The sequence below is a fragment of the Microcaecilia unicolor genome, chromosome 8 (assembly GCF_901765095.1).
Source record: "Microcaecilia unicolor chromosome 8, aMicUni1.1, whole genome shotgun sequence".
NCBI classification, from domain to species: Eukaryota; Metazoa; Chordata; class Amphibia; order Gymnophiona; family Siphonopidae; genus Microcaecilia; species Microcaecilia unicolor.
This window is the reverse complement of record NC_044038.1, coordinates 244127151-244151146: the sequence shown is the minus strand read 5'-3', so window position 1 is coordinate 244151146 and position 23996 is coordinate 244127151. Positions and strand designations below refer to the sequence as shown.

The 23996-nt window shown below is 41.3% G+C and overlaps 1 protein-coding gene across 7 annotated transcripts in view; it reads left to right on the top strand.

Moving 5' to 3' along the window:
* TOX2 (TOX high mobility group box family member 2) overlaps positions 1-23996 on the top strand; it is a 314937-nt gene that overhangs the window by 99305 nt on the left and 191636 nt on the right. For all 7 annotated transcript variants that reach the window (XM_030212722.1, XM_030212723.1, XM_030212719.1 and 4 more), the window contains exon 2: positions 23152-23217. In XM_030212722.1, the coding sequence (XP_030068582.1) occupies positions 23152-23217 (66 nt within the window). The remainder of the gene's footprint in view (positions 1-23151; positions 23218-23996) is intronic.

Sequence of the window (23996 nt, the reverse complement as noted above, 5' to 3'; positions counted from 1 at the left end):
TGGACCCCATGGAGCCAATGGTGGCCGTTTTGCCACTGGACTGTAAAAATCAGTCTCAGTTTGGTGAGATTCGGGGTCCTTTGGGACTGGGGTTTTGAAGTCTTACTTCTCTCCTTAAGGAGGTGGTGGGGCATTCAGGTGGTGCTCAGAGCTGTGAGATACTGTTATGGAGGTATGCCAGCAACAAGTTTGAGGAAGCGACTGGGGGAGATTGTGTACTGAAGAAAGAGTCATTGGGGGCTGCCACTGGTCCCGGGCCTTGCCATGAACGAGAGTGGTCTAGCCCAGATCTTCATGTAAGCACTGGAGCGGCGTTCCTGGTCTTATTGGTCCTGAGGAGCAGCAACCTGAGCCCAGAAAGAAACTGGGACCTCCCGTTCAGAAAAATGCTTGGCCACTGTATTTCAGTTCTGTTTCATGCATGGTTTTGAATTATGTCGCTTGTCTTTTTATCACCAGTTTCTGGCATGAAGTCATCATCTTGATCGAAAATACAGTGTAGGAGAAAAAAGTGCTTTATTCGTACATTTACATGACAAGAAAGACTGATTGGCAGTGATGCTGGCCAGGATGTTAGATTGATTTTGATGGCTGCTTTCAATGTGCATGACTCTGCCTAACAGCACAAACCAAACACATGGTGTTAACCACAAAACTGTTGCATTCAGGTTCCACAAAACAACTGTCACCTTTCATCTGTTTTGACACATACTGTAAGGTACACAAGAATCATGCCAAAAACTATTATTTTGCCTTTTTCTTGCTCTGCTTTGGCAGAGGAGCTGGACACACTCTGGGATGATTTGTAATGCCATTCCTATGATTATTACCCCCTGTTTGAGTGGGGGAACCATGAGGATCTTGTGGGTGGGTAACATCCTTATGTAGAAGTCATCATGCGCATTGGATTCTATAAGGGTTTGGCTGTAAATTCCAACTTCGGCTCAGTTCTAAACAGGTGCTGAGATTTTGGGCACCCTGTATATAATTACCTCCATAATGTGCCTTTTATGGAAGGGGGTATAGGATTGGCATGATAGATGAGGGATAGGAAATATCCATGACCAAGATTTGAAATTGGTGCATTGGGGTAAACGGCAATCTTTGGGGCACAAATGTGCTCATTTAATGAGAAGAAAGACAGCTACAATTAATGACAGGATTTTAGAAAATGCCCAAGATATTTTGGGGTAAATTCAATGTACGACTCATGCTGAGAACGGCTGTTATAGAATATTAATGTAAGTCCACAGTTTTGTGCCTAACCTTAAGAGCGATCATTTACACCATGTCAAAGGCTAGCATTTAGGCGTGTAACCCCTAGTAGTCTATAGAGCCTGCACACTTAACTCCTAGGCATGCCCCGACTCATCATGGCCTCTCCCACACCACACGCCAGAATTATTGCACAACTTCTAGAACAGCGACTAAGGTCAAGTCACACACGTAACTGCCAGTTGCTGCCAATTATTAAGTTGGGTGCCTGACTTTACACGCTAAGCATAAGGTTCGGCACCCAATGTTATACAATTAGGGGGGGGGGGTTTATGTTTAATGGAAACACGGTGAAATGAAATTGAAGCCACGGTGATATCACGACTCTGTAGTCAAGGACTTCTTGTTTTCTCTTAGCATTGGAAAACATAAGAAGGGAGGAGTGTGGCATTAATCCTGAGAAAAGAGATTAGTGTTAGAGTGGTGAAAGGCTGTGAATGTTCATTGGTTAGATTAGGGGTTCTCAACTCAGTCCTAGAGAGTTTGTTTATCAGGATTTCCACAAGAACATGTGTCGGAAAGATTTGCATGCACTGCTTCTGTTGTATGGAAATCTGTCTCATGTATGTTTATTGTGGGTATCCTGAATTCAGATTGAGTGGGTGTGTTTCAAAGGACTGAGTTAAGAACCACTGGGTTAGACAGTGAATAAACATGTGGATAAAGGTGAGCCGGTTGATGTAGTGTATCGTAGATTTTCGGAAAGCTTTTGATAAAGTTTCTCATGAGAGACTCCTAAGAAAATTAGAGTCATGGGATAGGAGGCAAAGTTCTGGTATGGGATAGGAATTGGTTGTTGGACAGAAAACAGAAGGTAGGGTTAAATAGTCATTTCTGTCAATGAAAGAGGGTGAACAGTGGAGTGTCACAGGAATCTATACTGGGACCGGTGCTATTTAACATATATGTAAATGATCTGGAAATCAGAACAACAAGTGAGGTGATTAAATTTGCAGATGATACAAAACTTTTCAAAGTTGTTAAAACACGTGCATACTGTGAAATATTGCGGGGAAAACCTTAGGAAATTGGAAGATTGGGCATCCAAATGACAGATGAAATTGAATATGGACAAGAGAAGGTGATGCACATTGGAAAGAATAATCGAAATCATAATTACCTGGTGCTAGGGTCCATCTTGGGGGTCAGCACTCAAGAAAAAGATCTAGGTGTCATTGTAGATAATACGCTGAAATCTTCTGCTCAGTGTGCGGTGGTGGCCAAAAAAGCAAACAGGATGCTAGAAATTATTAGGAAAGGGATGGTGAATAAGACCAAAAATATTATAATGCCTTTGTATTGCGCCATGGTTTATCCGCACCTTGAGTATTGCATTCGGTTCTGGTTGCCATATCTCAAAAAAGGTATAGTGGAATTAGAAAAGGTTCAAAGAAGAGTGACCAAAATGATAACGGGGATGGAATTCTTCCCATATGAGGAAAGACTAAAGAGGTTAGGGCTCTTCAGCATAGAAAAGAGATGTCCTAGCAGAGATATGATTGAGGTCTACAAAATTCTGAGTGGTGTAGAATGAGTAGAAGTAAATCGATTTTTTTTTTACTTGTTCCAAGAATACAAAGACTAGGGGACACTCGAAGTTACATGGAAATACTTTTAAAACAAATAGGAGGAAATATTTTTTCACTCAAGGAATAGTTAAGTTCTGGATCTCTTTGCCAGAGGATGTGTTAACAGCAGTTAGCATATCCGGGTTTAAAAAAGGTTTGGACAGATTACTGCAGGAAAAGCCCATAGTCTGCTATTGAGATAGACATAGGGAAGCAACTATTTGCCCTGGGATTTGTAGTATGGAGTGTTGCCACGATTTGGGTTTCTGCCAGGTACTTGTGAACTGGCTTCGCCACTGTGTGGAAAACAGGATACTGGGCTAGATGGACCATTGGTTTGACCCAGTATGGCTACTCTTATGTTCTAATGTGCTTTTTGAGGGATCCAAGAGGCACAGCGAGAGAGAGAACCTGACTGATTCAACATTTCCCTTACACACGGAATAGAAGAAAGACCTTAGCTCAAATTAACAAGCCCAGAATAACATGGAAGACTGTAGCTCTGAAGTATGTGAAGTGAAGGAGGAGCCTAGTGGTTAAAGCAGGAAGTCAGGGTTCAAATCCTGCTGACACATCTTGCAAACTCAGGCAATGCTTAAAGTGTTGTTGTTTTTGTTTTTCAGGTGAACATGATTAAGATTGCCAGATCCCATTGAAGCCTGTATGATTTTTTGTCCCATTTTGCTGTGCCGAGAGTGTATGTTATTGAAGGTGTGTCCACATGTCTCTCTCTCTCTATGCACATGCTTTAAAAGCAGATGCATGATTTGAGCAGTGCAGGGAAATGTAGGATGGGGCAGCAGGAACTGGCAGAGCTGAGCCCAACAGTCACCCAGGGTCAAAAGAAGCAGGTAAGAGTAGCCAGGTTTCGAGGGGGACAAAGAAGAAAGGTTGTAGAAAGGAAAGAGAAAGTACATGGAGTGGAGAGTAGAAGGTAGAAAGCATTCCTAATGTAACCCCCCCCCCCCCCCCTCAAAAAAAAAAAAAAAATAAACACACGCTCCACACCTCCCATGCACACCCTATACATTCTGCCATACACTAAACATGCCCTCCCTCCCCCCTGACACACATATACCCCACACTGGTGCGGATTATAAATTATTAGAGGATGCATGGGTTATTTATAATATATATCCTCTAATTTGCACCTCCTGCTACACCCATGCCAAAAGCATCTAGACCAATCCTCTGTGTCTTCCACTGGAGGAAGGGGAAACATTGCCAGTGTGTTTCACTCTAACTGTGCATTTTTCTTTAAATGACTTTACGGTTTCCCTCAATGTTTACTGCATACAAAACCAAAATTCATTTACAGTTGCATGTACGCCTTTTGGGCCTGCTTTGAAGACAGAGTGAAGCAGAGATAAAGGGGGACCTTAGAGCCCAGCTAAGAAAAGAAATAATGAATTTCTGTGTTGTGGTCAAACTGTTTGTGAGATGTTTCCATGCCCTTGAATTGAGAAAGTTAATGGGGGTCCATGTGGTAAACCATAGTGGGCATGCTAAGGCCCTCTCGTGCATGCTAAAAATAGCAGGCTGGGCAGGGGGCCTCAAAAGATGTTATGGGGAACAGTATGGTCTTAGTGAATAATGTGGTATACTCACTACACTATTTACTACATCCTTACTAATTAAATTGTATTCAATACCTACCTCAGACTATTGTTCATTTAGTAACGAGAGCCTCCATATTACCAAGTGCAAGCTATCACTATCATGTTAAACTGAACATATGCTTGGCTAACTGGAAGGAGAAGGCCATGAACAGGACTGTACTCATAGGCCCTTGGGATGATCAACACAACTGACCCATAATTCCGACAGAGCTTTTGTACACATCCACTTAGGTACACCACAAATATGTCTTCTCCGAAAAACACTAGTGACACATTATAAAGGCCCATCTTAGAACCTTCTCTGTGAAAATCAGCTTTTTAGACTTTCACTACTTAGCTGTTTCATAACTTCCAGTTCATAACATCTCAGCTTGCCGGCATAAAGTGTATTAGATTATTGTCCTTCATATTTATCGAAACATTCTCCTCTAACTATTATGGATTAGTTAATTAATATTATTTTACTGTCATGCCATTTGCCTAAAGATCAGGTCCGGATAGCACCTGCCCCTATGAATGAGTGCTGGATCCGACTGGATTAGTTCAGCTTGGGTAAGACAGTGGCTGTCTTCTCCAGTCTCCACCGTGTGTCTACTCCCCAACATTTTACAAAATGTCACTCTTCTTCCTCTGCCCCTACCCACTCTTGGAAGCAGGATACTGGGCTAAATGGACCATTGGTCTGACCCACTGTGGCTATTCTTATGTTCTTATGTTAAATCTAGTAACTTGGACATGTTTTTGCCCAATTTGCTGGGACACCTCTATTTGCGAAATTAATAGAAGCTATAGTTGGAATGAGGCAAACAAGTTTTTTTGATAAATGTTTCTTCTCTTCAGGGCTCTGTTTACTTTTAGAAGCAACCATAGCATGGAATCGTTGCTTCTTGTTTTGTTCACCAGGATTAGGGAATCCATAAGCCATGGAACTCGGTTGCTGTTGCTCTAGTTTGACATCTTGGAGGCATTTGATATTGTAGATGTTTCTATTTTACTTGCCAGTCTTACAGATCACCTCTTTCTCCTGTTTTATATTCATCATTTCATAAAAATCTCAAAGCTTTATTTAATGTAAATTATGTTTAATGGGTATTATTTTGTTTTTGGCTGGTTAAATAGTTTAAATATTGGCCTGTATTCCCATAGTAATGTGGCTTAATTTAGGACGGCTTTCTTTCTGGCTGTAGTGATATCTAAAGAGTAGCAGAGTTTTTGAGGGCATTTTGGACAGCACTCTTCATACAGTGCTGCTGATTCATGGATAGAGGATTTACCGGTATGAGTTTAGCGGTGATTGCAAATAACAGGCATGTTTATAATGCTAGCATGTGTGCACCCATCTGCACATATGCATGTACATGAGGGATAGGCAAGTAAGCAACTCTTCTATACCTATGCACATCAGGGCCACCGAGAGACACAGCTGGGCCCGGGTTAGGACTGGACCGCTGTGCCGCCCCTTTCTTTCTCTGAGTCACTGTTGCGTTGCTCCCTCACAGGGCCACCGAGAGACTGGGCTGGGCTCGGGGCAAGCCTGCCCCCGGGCCCCCCCCCCCCCCCCCGAGGTCATCGTCGCCACTGCCCCCCTCCGTCCACCACTGGGCTGGGCCCCCCTGAATTTAAATCATAGCGCCTCACCTCGCTCCGTGTGAAAGAAGTGCAGCAGTGACAGTCTGCAGATTTCCTCCCTTCGGGCCTTCCCTCCCTGTGTCCTGCCCTCTCGCAAGTTACGTCAGACGAGGGCGGGACACAGGGAGGGAAGGCCCGAAGGGAGGAAATCTGCTGCTGCTGCGCTTCTTTCACACAGAGCGAGGTCAAGGTGAGACGCTATGATTTGAATTCAGAGGGGCCCGGCCCGGTGGTGGACGGAGGGGGGCGGGTGGAGGGGACTGCGGCGCCGGGCCTCCATTGGAGGCCTGGGCCCGGGGAATTTTGTCCCCCCTGCCCCCCCTCTCGGCGGCCTCCCTCGCTCTGTCCTCTCCTGCTCCAGTGCTCCTGTGTGCCGTGAGTCGGTCCTGGATGATTCCATTAATGCGATATCGCGTTAATGTAATCATCTGGGTCCTGGATGGCACGCAGGAACAGGAAAGGACAGACCCAGAAGCAGGCAGGAAGAAGTTTGCTGGCACCGGTCCCGGGGTATTTTGCCCCCCCCCCCCCCCTTACCTCCCCTCTCAGCGGCCCTGATGCACATATCACGTTAGCAAAGATTCTTTGCATTATATGTACAAAAGGCCTCTTAAGTTTATATTTATTTATGACTTGATATATCGTCTAATGCAGAAAGCAGGTCAAGGCAGTTAAGAAATGTAAAATTACTATAAGAAATCTTAGCAAAGGAGCAGTATTAATAAAAGGCTAGGTATCATATATGCATATGAGGTAACAAATATCTTTTCAACTGTTGTGCACCCTCAGGCAGATTGTCATACCCTACACCCCCTCAGGTACATCACCAAAAGCTTTACAGAAAAAAATGAGTCTTCAGGGCTGATTTGAATTTCTGAAAACATTGTTCTGACCAGATATCATGGGGCAGGTTATTCCACAGCTTTGGGGCCGGAAAATAGAAAGCCGAATGTGTGGTAGATTTGAAATGAGCTTGCTTGGGGTTTGGGAGGTCTAGGCGAAGAGTCCCAAGAGTACGAGGAGGAGTATAGGGTACCGTTAATGATGCCAAGTAAGATGGTGGACCCGGTATGCTGTATGAGCTAAGTATACCACTTCGGCTTATGCTGAAAAGTACATATGGTGCAATTGGATACAAACTTGTATATGACTTTAGGGTAGATGTGTTCAGTGGGAAAGTTTGTGCAGGGAGTAAGTGGAGCTACTACTACTTAACATTTCTAAAGCGCTACTAGAGTTACGCAGCGCTGTACAATTTAACATAGACGGACAGTCCCTGCTCAAGGAACTTATAATCTAAAGGACAAATGTACAGACAATCAAATAGGGGCAGTCAAATTGGGGCAGTCTAGATTTCCTGAATAGGTATAAAGGTTAGGTGCCAAAAGCAACATTGAAGAGGTGGGCTTTGAGCAAGGATTTGAAGATGGGTAGGGAGGGGGCTTGGCGTAAGGGCTCAGGAAGTTTATTCCAAGCATAGGGTGAGGCGAGGCAGAAAGGGCGGAGCCTGGAGTTGGCGATGGTGGAGAAGGGTACTGAGAGGAGGGATTTGTCCTGTGAGCGGAGGTTACTGCAACGTGTATTCACATATACTCGACACGCTAACATTTATGCTTCAATGTGGGTGTGATTTCTGAATGATTGGAATTAGTATTTTCTAAGCACACGAGTGTTTGTGTATCATCACAAAATAGGCTAAAAGCAGGCGCCTATGTGATCTTCACCCATAAGTGACCTGTTCTAATATTACGTCCCACATGATCTGCATCAATGAAGGAACCAGCAAAAACTACCTCAGGCTTGATTTTTCTTCTGTTACTCACTATAGATAAGAAATTGAATGTAAAGCTGTGAGTTGTGTTGTGAAGCTGATCTCACCGCGCAGTAAGCCAGCTGTTATCTGATGGTGGCTACAGATGCACATCCTCTCAGCTGGTTATTTTCCCTTTTCTGTGATTTTTAGCCACTAAACTGAATAGAGATGAGTTGGAAGCTACATGAAGAGATGCAGAGGGCAATAAACAAAGCCCTTTCCACGCAAAAAGTGGCGTTTTGACTGTGAATGTTGGGGTTCTGATCATTATTGTCAAACCTGTTAGCAGATCAAAGAAGGGACATAAACTCTGTAAAGTCCAGATTCAGTAAACTGCACTCAAACTTAGGTAGCACAAAAATTCAGCGCTAAGCACTATTAAGGGCGTGCGCCTTATATAGAAAAGCAATCCCGCTCCAGACTTATGCCTGCTATATCCTGGTGTAAATTACTCTTGGGCTGATACAGTAAACTTGCATTAGAGTTAGAACAAAGCTTCTTAATGCAAGCATAATATCAAATTTTTTTCTGGTCAGCAAAACAACCAAATTGTATGCAAATTAGTGCTGTTGATTAATCACAGTTCACTCAGAGGTTGGAGGTTGTGGCTTTCATTTTGAACCCAGAGCAGCACTGCTACCTGGCCTACCCTAAACCACCAAGGGAGGAGAGATAAGTAGTAGTATTGGTTCATCAGTGCTCCCTGGATTCACAAACAAGTGCCTGACATGGCTACATTTCAAGAAAAACTGGCGTCAGGGGGTAAAGAAAGTTGCAACATTGGACATAAAACCAATAAAATACAAAATCAATCAAAAATATAAATAAGGACAGCAAAATTCACGATTCGCAGTCAGGATTTCGAGCCAACCACAGCACCAAAACAGTACTAATCACTCTCCTAACCAAATTCAAACAAACAATTGCAACTGGTAATAATGTACTTCTCCTACAATTTGACACGTCCAGCGCGTTCGACATGGTTAGCCACCAAATACTATCGAACATCCTAGAGTACTTTGGAATTGGAGGAAATGTACTTAGATGGATAAAAGGTTTCCTAACCACAAGAACATATCAAGTAATATCAAACTCAAAAACATAATCACCATGGAAACCTGTATGTGGAGTACCCCAAGGATCACTGCTTTTACCAACCCTTTTTAATTTAATGATGACATCTTTAGCCAAATCGCTATCCAACCAAGGACTTAACCCATACATCTACGCAGACGATGTCACGATCTACATCCCGTTCAAACATGACCTAACTGAAATCAACCACAGCCTCCAAATAATGAATGCATGGGCAGATGCATTCCAACTAAAGCTCAACGCAGAAAAGACACAATGTCTAATTCTCTTCTCACAACATAACACGAACAATCCCACCACCATAAACACCCCAGACTACACCCTTCCTCAATTAGACAGTCTGAAAATTCTAGGAGTTACAATTGACCAAAATCTCACACTTGAAAGCCGTGCAAAAAATACAGTAAAGAAAATGTTCCACTCAATGTGGAAGCTCAAAAGAATAAAACCTTTCTTCCCAAGGGAAATATTCCGCAGTCTAGTGCAATCAATGGTACTAAGCCACCTAGATTACTGCAATGCAATCTATGCCAGATGCAAAGAACAAATTATCAGGAAACTTCAAACTGCCCAAAACACAGCAGCCAACCCCTAAGAGAAAAACTACACTGGCTCCCACTAAAAGAACAAATTGCGTTCAAAGTGTGCACCCTGGTTCACAAAATCGTTCATGGGGAAGCCCCGATCTGTATGTCAGACCTTATAGACCTACCAACTAGAAACACAAAAAGATCAGCACGCACATTATTGAATCTCCACTACCCCAGTTGCAAAGGACTTAAATATAAATCCACATATGCTTCCAGCTTCTCCTACATTAGCGCGAAACTATGGAATGCGCTACCAAAGGCCATAAAAACAAATCATGACCTAACAATCTTCCGAAAACTACTGAAAACCAACCTATTCAAGAAGGCATACCATGAAAATCCATCCTAGATAACCAGACTTTACATGTACTAAACACAACCGAACTCTTTATACTAGACTGATAACCTTCGCTGCTACTAATGAAAATAATGTATTATCCACTACCACGTTATTTCTTGTATCGAATATGACCATTATATAGTTGATTATCTAATTAATTTTAAAATTCACGCTGTAATTCAGGTACTTTAATGCAACACCACTTTGTATTTTAATGTACCATTTATACGCCTATTGCAATACCACTTGTAATTCCTTACCCGGAAATGGCGATCACCATTACGGCATAATGTAAGCCACATTAAGCCTGCAAATTGGTGGGAAAATGCGGGATACAAATGCAACAAATAAATAAAATGTTTAAGAACTTCAGAAGACCATATATAAGGAACACATATGAATCAATAAAACACATACAAAGAATAAATTAGTCAAAACAAATAGATAAATCTATAAATACGTCAACAAATAACTTAGGGGTCCTTGTACTACACTATGGTAAAAGGGTCCCGGGGTCCCGCGGTGTCCTGGGCGCATGGATTTGAGGATTTGTCACGTGCTGAAGCTCCTTTTACTGCAGCAGGGTTTTTGTGAGGAAAAGGAAATGGCTGTGCGTGCAGCCATTTTCCTGAGGGAGTCCTTACTGTCTCCTAATCAGGAGGTGTTAGGGGCTCCCATGCTAACCCGGTGGTAACTGGGCAGCACTGATTACTGCCAGGTAAGCCCCCCCCCCTGTGGAAAAAATTGAGAGAAAAGGCAGCTGAGGGGTGATATGATAGATGTATATAAAATAATAAGTGGAGTGGAAAAGATAGATGTGGAGCGTCTGTTTACGCTTTCCAAAAATACTAGGACAAGGGGGCATGCGATGAAGCTGGGAGTGCAGTATGTTTAAAACAAATAAGAGGAAAATTTTCTTTACTCAGCGCATAATTCGACTCTGGAATTCATTTCCGGAGAATGCGGTTAAAGCGATTAGCTTAGCAGAGTTTAAGAAAGATTTGGACGGCTTCCTGAAGGAAAAGGCCATAGAACGTTATTAAATGGACGTAGGGAAATTCCACTATTCCTGGGACAAGCAGTACAAAATGCTTTGCTCTGTGGATCTTTGCGGGTGATTGTGACCTGGATGGGCCACTGTCGGAGACAGGGTGGTGGGCTAGATGGACCTTTGGTCTGTCCCAGAGTGGCGATGCTTATGTCTAATTTCCAGCACAACAGAAATGGCACACGGTACTGGCATCTCCCACAGTGAGCCAGCGGTGGTGCCAGATTGGCATGTGACAAAGTGTGGTAGCTCTTTCGCCGCTCTGTAAAATGACCCCTAAAGTTCAATTTAAATGAATATGATCCAATTCCGTGGGGTCAACAAAAGAGAGAGAGAATGGCTTACCTAGCTGGCGTAGAACCTAAAACGCTGGTAACGACTAAAAATTTGACCTTTAGTGGGAGACAGAAAGCTTTAACTTTTGCTTTTTTGGCTGTTGAACACTTGCTTTTCTTGCCTTGTTGAAAGTGCATATCCGGGAGCAGACCAGACTGATAAAAGGGAAGAGTGTTCTCCAGTCTGCCTTCTGGCTGATCAGAGAAAGGGCATGGCCCTCTGCCTTGTAAAATGTAAAGTCAGCGCCAGTCTACAGCTGTTGCCTTCTCCAGATTACGCAGGTGTTTGTAAGGTGAATTTCACCACATTTCATTCATCCACCGAATCAGCCTGCTTGCATTGCTTCAAGAAGGACCTTAGACCTACCCCATTCAGGACTATTTCAAGAATTCATCTGCAGAAAGTCACATTGTAACAGGTCCATTAGCAGTTCAATACTGGTGTCGCGTTTGTAGGCCATTTCAGTTCCCAGCAGCAACTTTACTTGGTAATTGGTACTTATAACAAATCCTCAGGAAATAGATGTGAAAAGAGATTCTTTCTGCTAGTGGCTCGATCATGTCTAAAACTGTGTTTCCTATCTCATATCTTTGTTGCGAGACCTAACATTTTGCCACAGTGTACACTAGAAAAAGTCAGTTGCACGTGATTTTTGGGGGCCTCCAGCTGGGCAGAGCTATTTGGAATTTTCCCAAATTTTATTATTTTTTTAAATTCTTCATCTAAGCAGAAATAATAAACACAACGCAGAGGAAAAAGCGTCCCTGTCAATATTCAATTTGCGGTACTGCTGCGGGATGAATTAGGTCCCAACATTCAGTTCCAACACCTATGCAGGTACCAGCTCTGGCCGCCCTCTGTCGCCACCTGGAATACAGAAGAGTAGGTGCGCTGTTCAGCCAATTGCCCTTAAGTGAAAGGCTGACCTTAGCGGTAGTACTGTGAGACTACTGGTAGAGTCGCAGCAGCCATTTTGCACCCAGAACCAGGGCCTAGTCTGTAGACCACCAAGGACCTTAAGGTAGGTCTGAGAGGTTTTACAGGTGGGTAGAAGGAGGAAAAGATCATTAGGGGGGGATCCAGTATGGTGCTCTTGGGTGATTCCAAAAGAGGCTTATGCTGTGGAGGGGAGGTTCGGAAAGGGTTACACTGTTGTTCAGGAAGGGGAGAACAGAGCAGTATTCCAGCCATGACCCGGACGTTATATAGGTGCAGCCTGATATTCTGGGTTAGTACCCATATGGCTGCAACCCAATTTAGGATAGCCTTTTGTGTGGTCCTATCTTGTCGCTCAGCTATGCAAGCAGCAGCACTGAATATTGCCAGTACTTAACTCCTGGTTCTTTCGCAAGTCCTCTCCCAGATCGTCGCTTCTTGGACTATATTCAGTGGCACTGCCAAGGTTTTGCCACTGAATATCAGTAAACGACCAACTTGATGGAGGTTAACCATCCAGGAACCTCTTGGACCCTTCAAAAAGCTTGAATATAAGGGGAGGCCTTAGCATGTGCCTCAATCGAGCTAAAGCCGAGCCTTCACCTAGTTGATAAAAGTATTATCAAAAGCAAACTGGCTTAGCACTTTCATCAGATATGGCCAAATGCTTTCTCAGCACCCAATGAAAGAACATCTGAGTTAACTTTCAATTCACTAGAAGCTTAAAGAATATCAATTAGCTGACCTATATCTCCCTTTTATGAAGCCTGTTTGATTGGGATGAACAACACCAGTCATATAATTTTCAATTCTCATACTCAGAATTGTTGCAAATACTTTATAATCAACGTGTATATAATAGCGAGATTGGTGTGTAGATATCGCAAGTTTGGGTCCTTCCTTTCCTGGAGAACCACTGATTATGGAAGCTTCATTAAAGATCTCTGCAACAACTTTATTAAAGAACTTTACTAACTTTGGAGCAAGGTGGTTTCTCAAGTGTTTAGTTCGGCCAGTAGATGATCCAGTCTTGTAGCTTTGTTGATTTTTTTTTAAATGAGGTTATCACCCTATTTACCTTATCAAGTTTAATAGACCTGTCAATAAAATCTCTTATCTCCTTAGTAATTCATGGGATGGGCTGTTTATGTAACCAGCCCATGATTGCCTTCTGTGAGGTTGTAAGCTGAGAGGTGTAAAGCTCTTTCTAGTGTTCTACAAAGCATCCAGCTGTGTTCTCTGTCTCAGTTGTTTAGATACCCACTGTTGTCTTCATTTTATCGATCCTGTTTATCATTTTCATTCTCTTCCGTTGCCAAAGTTAAGTAGGTGCTGCATCAGAGCAGAGCCAAGCGCAGCTGATTCTCTATTGCACTTTAAATAGAATTTTGAGATATTTAACATTTTCATTCTGTTTGTGGTTCGTCTGAAGCTTTTCTAATTGGAGATGTAAAGTTGTGATTTCTGCTTGACCTTATCTCTTAATACCTGGTGCGATTGAAGTCATGTGTCGCCTTTGACCATATCCTAAATGATAAAGGGATATATATATATCTATGCTGTAGTTAAACTGAGTGTATTTTTCATGCTGCAAATAATTTGTCCAAAAATTGAGGGTTATCTAATAGGCATCTGTTAAAAGACCACCACCTCTGAGCTGTGCTACCCTTCAGGTTCTCCAGTTGAAAATTAACTGTGGCATGGTCCAAAATACTAATCTCTTCTATCCTATAAGACTGCACACATCCCACTAGCCTCTACCCTAAGATTTCTGCACAGCAAAGAAAAAGGTACAATCATGATCTCTTTCACATGCCTCCCACTAGGAACCTTGCTTTATTCACTAAAGATTTCAATCATGAGTTGCTGCATCGTAGAAGCCACTCATGGTTAGATGTTACATTTCTGTTCCCATGGTAAACCGCATACATTTGCATCCTAAGATTTTCCTGTTCAGTCTTCTTCGATGCGAGAGGCCATTGGGGTCTCCCTTCACACAAATCACCTCACCAATATAAAATTATTTATCTATTTATTTGGGAATTATTAACCACCTTTATGAAGACATTGACGAAGCTTGAGATAAAACTTACAATTTTATTTAACACTAAAATGACCAAATAGAAGCACAAATTACAATTAATAAGGTAAACTTGGATATCATAAATTGAGTTCTAGTAATTCGCTTAACATGATACAATAAGAGAAATATATGATTGTTTTATGGTGCTGTTAAATGTTTATAAGTGAAATTTGATAACTGTCATCAGAATATGAATGATACCATAATAGGCAGCATGGATAGAACATTCATATAACAAAATCTTTTCTGTTGCCGCACATACTTTGTGGAATGCATTACCCATTGAACTTTGCTTGACTAAAGATAAAAACCATTAATACCATATCTAATCAGGCAACTTTCCATTTCCAGCAACTAAGCGGCAGACACAGTCACTTTTAGTAGGTTTGATATATATTTTTTTCATTTTTATTTGTCTACATTGCTGGTTGTTATGTTAGGGTTATTGTATGTCATTTGTATTTTACTTTAGTTTATATATTGACTATCTTACTTCAGTTTTATTGTATTTTGCTTTGATTTTATGCCTCCTATATTTGTTATTGTGTATGTTCCAGTTGTAAGGGAACTAATAGGCTGCATGTTACAAATGAAACACTTTAAAGGCATGCATTAGAATACTGAAATAACATAGGTATGATTCTAAAGTTGTTCTTATAATGCAATGAAATATCTTAATTGGTAGCCAAGAGGGCAAGTGCATTTGAGATATATAGACAGAACAAGATGGATAGTAGAAATTAATTGGGATAAAAAGATGGATCATTAAACTGAAGGCAATTTATTTGTACAGTTGAACAAGATATGGGGAACTGGTCTAAGTTACAGGACGTGCAGCAAACTAGTCCAGATATGGAATGGGTGGATAAGTCACCACATGGATTAAAGGTTGGGAGAAAAGACAGGCTTTCACCTGCTTCCTGAAGTAGAGGTAGTCTTGAGTTGGGCATAGCCCCTCTGAGGGTGAGTTCCAGTGCGTGAGAGCTACTCCTGAGAAGGCTTGCTGGCAGGTATCACATTGTTGTAAAAGTAGCACAGGAGTGGAAGACACCAACCACAATCTCCAATGGATCGAGAAGACTTTTATTGTCCAATAATTACAAAGAAAGTGCTGACAAACCCAACACAGGCTGTGTTTCGTCACTCCAGCTTTCTGCTTTGGAAGACTCTTTTCAGCTTCTGTTTGGTTTGATAGGTTTCACATTGTGCAATTTCTTTTGCTGAGGGTACAAATAGTGATCTTTCTTGAGAGGGCCTTAGAAGCCTCAAAGGTATGTAAAAGACTAACATTCTTTAGGTATGCTGGCCCGTTTTATCTGAGGACCTTGAAAAGTTTTAAGGTACTGGTAGCCACTATTGGTTTTGGAGGAAAGCTATAATGTAGTCATGCAGCATTCTGAATTAGTTGGAGCAAACTCATTTTTGGATTGACCATTGTACAGGGCGTTATAATAGTCCAATTATGACTGATAGATCCAGCAAATTTATACAACGTTTAAAAATGGTTTCAAAGTAAATGATGAATTTAGCAGTATCCCAAGATTTCTGACCTGTGATCTTAGGGGGAGGTCATACTTTCCAGCCGATAGTTTGAAGTCAGGTACCTGTCCACTTGTGTTTGGAACCCACGGAATCTTTGTTTTGCTCAGATTCAGGCAGAATTGTTCGTTTGTTTTTTGCCCATTTCCGAGTTTCTGTTAGGGAGTCAATTTACTCGAAGCTGTGGGTAGATCTGGTTCAGTGGTCTGTCCCAGTACAGCAATGCTTGTGTTCTTACGAGTTAATTTCTGCGGTAATGTCAGATCCACATATTAGTGTTATACCGTACACAGCTATGGGTGAGCTAAATCCTTTGTTGCCTGGGTAGATAGAGGAAGGAAAGGAGAGCTGATCTCCTGAAAATTTATAAAGCAGAACAAACTTCCAGGGCTTAAATTCTTCTAACCAGGCATCCTGCAGGTATGATTGAAAAGCACCAGATGTTTCACTCTTCCAGGGAACAGTGAACTTTGACCCTACAGTGATATCAACCCTTGTCAACCAAGGCAATTACATTAGGGAAGACCTCTGCTCTCCAAATTAAATTAGGTTTATTGCTCAGCTAGGTGAAAGCGATCTGGCTGGTAAGACCACATTTTTTAAACTCAAGTAATATTTCTGGTTTTTTTTTAGGGACAAACTAAAATCATACAATATAAGCATGCAATTGAAATAAAAAATAGCTTTTCATGTTCATGATTTTCTGTAACACTTTGGGACATAAACCAGCAAACATAGAGGTAGTTTTATGAAATCAGGTTTTACACACAACCGATTTTATAACATTTGCGTCTTCATACATGTATAAAAGCATGCGGAGGGAGTGATGCTGTTCATACTTTATACCTATTTAAAGTTTTGCTTTTATAAGTGTACTTTAGAAAATGCAAAAGTAAATGTATGCAACCAGCAGACAAGCCTGCTCTGTATATTTTGCTTTTGCTGCCGGCTGCTCAAATAAGTGACAAAGTTATTAGGAAATGTATACTTGTAGAAATCAGCTGGTTACAAATTATCCTCCTTCTGACGTTTCCTTAGACTCTCTGAGTCCATTAGATATGTTGGAAACTTCTGGTGATCCTACAGTACAGATTGGGTCGTTGGATTAGAGTCAGAGACGGGATTCTACTACTACTACTACTACTATTTAGCATTTCTATAGCGCTACAAGGCGTACGCAGCGCTGCACATACATATAAGAAAGACAGTCCCTGCTCAAAGAGCTTACAATCTAATAGACAAAAAATAAAGTAATCAAATCAATTAATTTGTACAGGAAGGAGGAGAGGAGGGTTGGTGGAGGCGAGTGGTTACAAGTGGTCACGAGTCTGAAACTCTTCTTTAGGGAAAGGAGCAATACATTTATGGACAGAACTATTAACATGGCAAACATTACACAAAACAAGAAGGAAGCCGTTTTTATTTATTTATTTATTACACTTGTACCCCGCGCTTTCCCACAAACAGCAGGTTCCATGCGGCTTACACAATAAATAGAATTACGGAGTATTATATGGAGAATATAATAACTGATGTAGACATAGTAAAAATAAGGTTTAAGAGTATGTGAGTAAACACAGAATGGTAAACAAGGCAAGATAGACAAAGGAAAGAGAATTGGGAGGGGTATGGTGTAGGGAAGAAGTAGACGAGAGGACTGGGGACGAGTATAAGGAATTGGGAGACATGGTTTAGAGTATAATCATCTTTGGAGCAGGAGTTTAGTGGGTAGGATATAGTGTTAAGTTGGGACGTTAGGGTAGGCTTGCTTAAAGAGATTTGTCTTTAACATTTTTCTGAAGGGTAGATAATCGTTAATTGTTCGGATGGATCTGCCGGAGAAAGTGGTGAAGGCGGTTAGCTTAGCAGAGTTTAAAAAGGGGTTGGACGGTTTCCTAAAGGACAAGTCCATAAACCGGTACTAAACGGACTTGGAAAACTCAAAAATTCCAGGAATAACATGTATAGAATGTTTGTACGTTTGGGAAGCTTGCCAGGTGCCCTTGGCCTGGATTGGCCGCTGTCGTGGACAGGATGCTGGGCTCGATGGACCCTTGGTCTTTTCCCAGTGTGGCATTACTTATGTACTTAGATAATCGTTAATTGTTTGGATGGATCTTGGTAAAGCGTTCCAAAGCTGGCTACCCAGAAATGAGAAACTGGATGCATAGGAGGTTTTGTATTTAATTCCTTTGCAATTGGGAAGGTGTAGATTAAGGTAAGTACGTGAGGACTTTGAACTGTTTCTGGTTGGGAGGTCTATCAAATCGTTCATGTAGCTAGGGGATTCTCCGTATATGATCTTATGAATCATTGTCTGGATTTTGAAGTTTATTCTTTCTTGGACGGGGAGCCAATGAAGCTTCTCTCGAAGTGGTGAAGCGCTTTCAAATCTTGATTTTGCCAAAGATAAGTCTGGCTGCAGTGTTCTGGGCAGGTCTGATGAGACCTGGTGTTTTGCAAGTAGGAGCACAATGTTGCTTAAACTATCCATTGACATGTGGTGTTAGGTCGGACGGCTCTATTTTCTGTGAGCCACAACAGTTAACTCAGTTTCATGCTGTTTCCCATACTTCTCCACTTCTAGCAACATCCACTCTATAGAAATGGATGGATGGATGTTCCACATATTTAATTAATATCTGGACTTGTTCTCCTGAAATTTACTTTGAAAAAGATTTTCTTGGAGTTTTGTAATGGTTATGCCCAGGGCTTTTTTTTGAGGGAGTACTTGGGGGTACTGAGTTCCGGCACCTTTTCTATTGTCTGGTAAAAGTGACCCATCGTCCCCGAGTTTTAATGAAAGAGCTCAGGCTCTACACACCAATTCTGCCTTGTCATAGATTCTGTGACTGGTTCTAGCGGTCCTGGTTATTGTGGGGTGAGTCCCTCAGTGATCACCCCACCTCTAAAGGGTGGTATGGTACTTGAATACTGGCACCTTTCTCGGTACAAATATACGTCAGGAATTTCTATTTTTTGAAGATGGATATGTAATCCTTCTGTTTATAATTTTTTTGTATTCTATTTTCCATACATGTTTGATGTACTTGTTGTTTTGTTATTGAAACTAATTAAAAAAAAAAAGATCCTCCCACTTTTGATTTCCACAACGGGGAAACAAGAGATAGCAGGCATATAGATCTTCCCAGTCTGCAAGTTCGCCTTCAGTTGGCCCAGTTGATAATTTTGTTTTCCATACTGGTGAGCAATGGGGAAATCTGGAGGAGAAGCGGCTCAGCCCCTTGGGTTGGAACTTTCCTAGAGTCTGGTCCAAAGATCCTCACCCTCATAGCCCTGTGCGACCAGCTCTCTTTCTCACATTGGCAGCTTTCTGAGTCAGAGGGGGCTCTGGCTGTTGGTCAGGAAGGAAAGCCCCCCAAAATGTGAGAGTGCTTTGGCGGCTGTTGGAAACATGGAACGGCTTCCACATGAAAAGGGAAAGGAATGGTCCCAAAATGGAGGATCTACTCCTCAGACTCTCTTGCCAAGAGGGTGGCAGAGGTTATGATCTATGGAAACTTTTATCACTATTCCAGATACAGTTGTGAAGAAACCACCAGTAGTGAACTTGGATTCAGTTTGGTTAGCAATGTCAGACTTTGCTAAAACTTTTGCATCCTGTGGTTAAGCCACTTTCAACTGAGATTAACACTTTGGAAATCATGATATTAATGCATGACGGAGAACTTTATCATAGATGTCTAGCTTTCCAACCATAGATTCTAACTTAGAAAGTGAAGTGGTGTAGCAGTATCAAGTTGTCTAGCCCAGCTTGGTTTGCAACGAGATTCAAATTGGAAAAAATGGAGAATTTTATGGAGCTCAGATTTAAGACTTTTGAATTTCCTCTGTGATCAGAATGTTTAGAGATCTCTTGACGGAACCTGAAAATCTTATTTCATCTATTAGAAAAATCTATTACTTGCCATCAAGGAAAATGGGGCTTCCTGAAAATGTGGAAGATATTCATCTGGAGTCCTTGGAAACAATTTTGGATCAGTTTGGATCTTTGGTTCTTCTTGAGAGATGTTACTGGTGACTGTGGCTAGTAGGTACTGATAGATGCTTTTTTTGTGAAATCATATTTTAGGATTGTGTGGACCATTGTTGAATTTACTTTATGCTACTTGCCTACATTGTTTATTTTCTGATTTTCACACATTCAGCTTCTATACAGGTGGTTATTATTTGGGGGCCCTTTTACAAAGTGGCCTTACCGCACTCTAATCTGAAACTACCGCCAGCCCCAGTTCGCCATTTGCCCCACTAGGGAAAGTAGCTGGCTATTTTCTAGTGTAGCGCTAACTTGGCGGTAATTGGGCAGTGCCATTTGCTAAACGGTTACTTCTGGGTTAGCACAGGAGCCCTTACCACCACCTCAATGTGTGGAGCTAAATGCTGCCCCTTTCATGGCCACGTGGTAAGAGCAATCTTGCCACATGGCCATGGCCATTTTTAGGCATTTTTACCCACTAAGGTAAAAAGGGCCACAGCCTGCACTGGAATGAGATCCTCTTAGTCCTCCAAGAGACAACCATCTCTGCTAGAAACAGGACGGCCCCCATTGTGGTGCAGGATCCTATTTTCAGGGACATCTATATGTAATAGCTATAACAAATGTCCTAGTAGTATTTTTAACTCTTGAGTTGGTCATCATTACTGTTTTTCTTCGTTCCTTATCTAAATGATACCTATGCTTCTGTTATTTTAATGGGCAGTTGTACAATTTTCACTCTTTGTAATGTCTTTTTTTTTTTTTGTAATTTAAGTAATGTTATAGGTTGATATTTATGTATTTGTTTTATTGTACTCCGCTTAGATATCTGAGAGGCCGACTAGAAATGTCTTAAATAAATAAATGGAATACGCTGTTAACTAGCAGTCGTGTCTGTTGATAGATGGCTGAGTCAGCATATCGGCAAATACACACACACGTATGGCCAGATGAGACCACACAGATTGGTGGGGTAAATCTGCACCCCCATTGTGGAAATACTTCCTTTGGACAAGGTGCTGGGGTAGGGGCAGATAGTAGAAAAATACCAGCCTGGGGGATATTTTTTCAGACTCTCCCATCACTCTTCCCTTTGTCTCGTCATACCAATGGCTAGAAGAATCCAAGCAATATTCCATGTTCCTGTCCCCTCCTTTGGCACAGACATCCTATTACGAAAAAAGCCTTTAGATCTGCTGTATTAGTAATACGACTGAAAGGCTCTAAGCTTATTTTTTAAATATTATATTTGCTTCTGAGGAATTTGCATGTGTGACAGCTAGTAAAATATATTGAGGCACAAAAGAGAGAAAAACGTGATAAGACTGAATGAGGAAGCAAATACAGCCATGACAAAAGGGGTCGTGAGGGGATCAGAGAGGTGAGTGGGGTGCGAAGGGATCATCCCGTTTCTCTGTCTGTGACCCTCTCTTCTTTTTCTGCTTCCTGGTACCTCTTATCCTTTTCTCCCTCTGTGCCTTCCTTCCTCCTTCTCCGTTCCCCTCCTCACTTCCCAGCTTTGATCACAAAGGATTCCTTGTGCTCTGCTCCTCACTTGAGTCTTTTTTCTATTATTTTCGTTAACAAAGGGTGGTAATCATTAGCCCGCAGCGGTTGTAAATTATTACCATCACCTATTCAGGAGGCGGCAGGGGCTCCCACATTAATTGTGTCCACTCTCCACCCCCTCAAAAAATAATTATAAAAAAATAATCACTGCATGGTTAGTGCGTGCAAAGGCCAAACCTAATGCAGAACACCGTAGCGCATCCCGCGTAGGGTATTTTTGGTGTGATAAATGTGTGTTAATGCTTAATGCAGCTTAGTAAAAGGACTCCAAAGAAACCTTTCCCCCTAAGTAACAAACAAACCAAAAAAGTTTGGACACAGGAGAACTTTAGAAAATGGCTTTCGTTTTATAAAGTTAATCAATAGAAATCAAACAAAATAAAACATGGAAAAAGAAAATAAGATGATACCTTTTTTATTGGACATAACTTAATACATTTCTTGATTAGCTTTCGAAGGTCGCCCTTCTTCGTCAGATCGGAAATAAGCAAATGTGGTAGATGACAGTATATATAAGTAAAGCATCCAAGCATTTCATTGATAGTCTAACAGGGTGGGTAGGAGGTATGCATGGGAACATCAAAGCATTTATAAAGTAAAATTAAAGTTTATATAATTTCATACGGAAATATTATTCCTTAAAAGCAAAAGTACCATATATGAACTTGATGCAAAACAGAGAAAATGGGAAGTGAAGTTTAATGTGGTTGTTATAAATCACCAATAAACACTGCATCAGACTTTAATTTTCTACTTCACATACAGCCTTTCAGAAGTAACAACAGTTAGGCATATATTTTAGTAAGAGACTGCAATCTTTTTGGATGTCAGTCTCACCTCATGCAAAAATTGCATATATGACACTTTTGCTTTCAGACGACAATATATTGAAAATTTTTGTCCCGGCCCATTTACTATCCTTTTTTTTTTTCCAGTGTGACCCAGTGTTGAAATAAGGGGCCCTTTTACTAAAACACACTAAAATATGAACTTAGCACGTTTTAACGCGGGACTTCCCACACCCTAAGCCTATATGTGAGGCGCCAGTATTTTAAAAGGGGTTATTTATTTATTTTGCAGATTCCATGGTAATTTTAACATTAGCATGCAGGACTTGCAAAAAAAGTACATACAGAATTCATAAAATCAATGCAACCTTCATCAGGGCTTCCTTGATATTAATCAAATCAATTCTTGTATACCGCTAATATCCCCTCTCCAGGGTTCAGTGCAGCTTACATTCTAGGTGAGACAAAAGCTGATAATGTTAGTGTGAGGTATGAGAACAATTAGAGACCATTAGTGTCATGCATGAGACCAAAAACATTATAGGAAAGGATAATGGATGATACTGGGAGGTAGAAGTCAATGATTTGTTATGAAGCAGTCTTTGGGAAGAGAGAGGTTTTTTAGCCTCTTCCTGAAGCTAAGGTAGCTGTTATCTGTTCTGATGGCAGTACGTAGAGAGTTCCGTATTTTAACTCCAAGTACAGGGAATAGAGAGCTGGAAATCACTGTGGCTAATGTTGGAATTCCTTGCATTTTATTCTGATTAAGAATGATTACCATAAGCTTACCAAGAGCATCTGAAATAATCACATGCACAGTGAAGCTTGTTCCATTAACTGTCCTTTCTACCAGTAGATATTGCCTTTCTTGCAGTACATTTCATTACATTCGTTGTAATAAACAGAATTTTTCTTTCCTCTTGCAGTTTGATGGGGAGAACATGTATATGGGAATGAATGACAACAATCAAGAGTTTATGTCACCGGGTCAGGTAGGTGATTTGTCTCTTATCAAGGTAATTTGGAGGGATTGCTAAATATCAAGGGATAGATGACAGAGTTACACCCTAGGATACCTGACAATCCCTGTACTTTTTGTAGAGCTGTGTCAAATTATTTACAACATGAAAGCACTGGATGTTAAATCTCAGATGACTATAATGCTGAGAAATAATGAATTTGTTGTAGACATGGTTCATGGAACACATAGATTCTCCTTTTATAAGTCTTGGGAAATAGATTCCTTAGGTCATCCTCAAGCCATTCAATTCCCATAGGTGATCCCTAGGACAAAGATTCCCATGCATGGTTCATGGGATAAAAATTCTTATAGGATTTCTGAAAGAGAGAAAGGGATTCTAAAGCTGAACAGAAGGTGTGAATGGAAAGACTGGATGGGCCATATTTTCGTTGTCTGCCATCGTGTTCTATGTTTCTGTGGTGTCTAGGTTGACAAGTCACTCAGATCAGTCTTTCCCAAACCTGTCCTGGGGGATCACCAGCAATTTGATATTTGAGATATCCAGTGCTTTTTTTGTAGAAAAAAAGGTGCCGGTACTCATTATGGGCGGGGTCACCACATATGGCTCCACCCCTATGATAGCCACACCCACATTAACCACACCCCCTATACCAGCCATGGCGCATATAAACAGACGTCATTGAAAATATTACAGTACTATAGGAGAAAAAAATAACGTGATTTGCTAAGTAGTAGTAAGTAGTATACCCAGTGCAAAATAAGACAGCCAATGTAAATTCTCAAATTGGA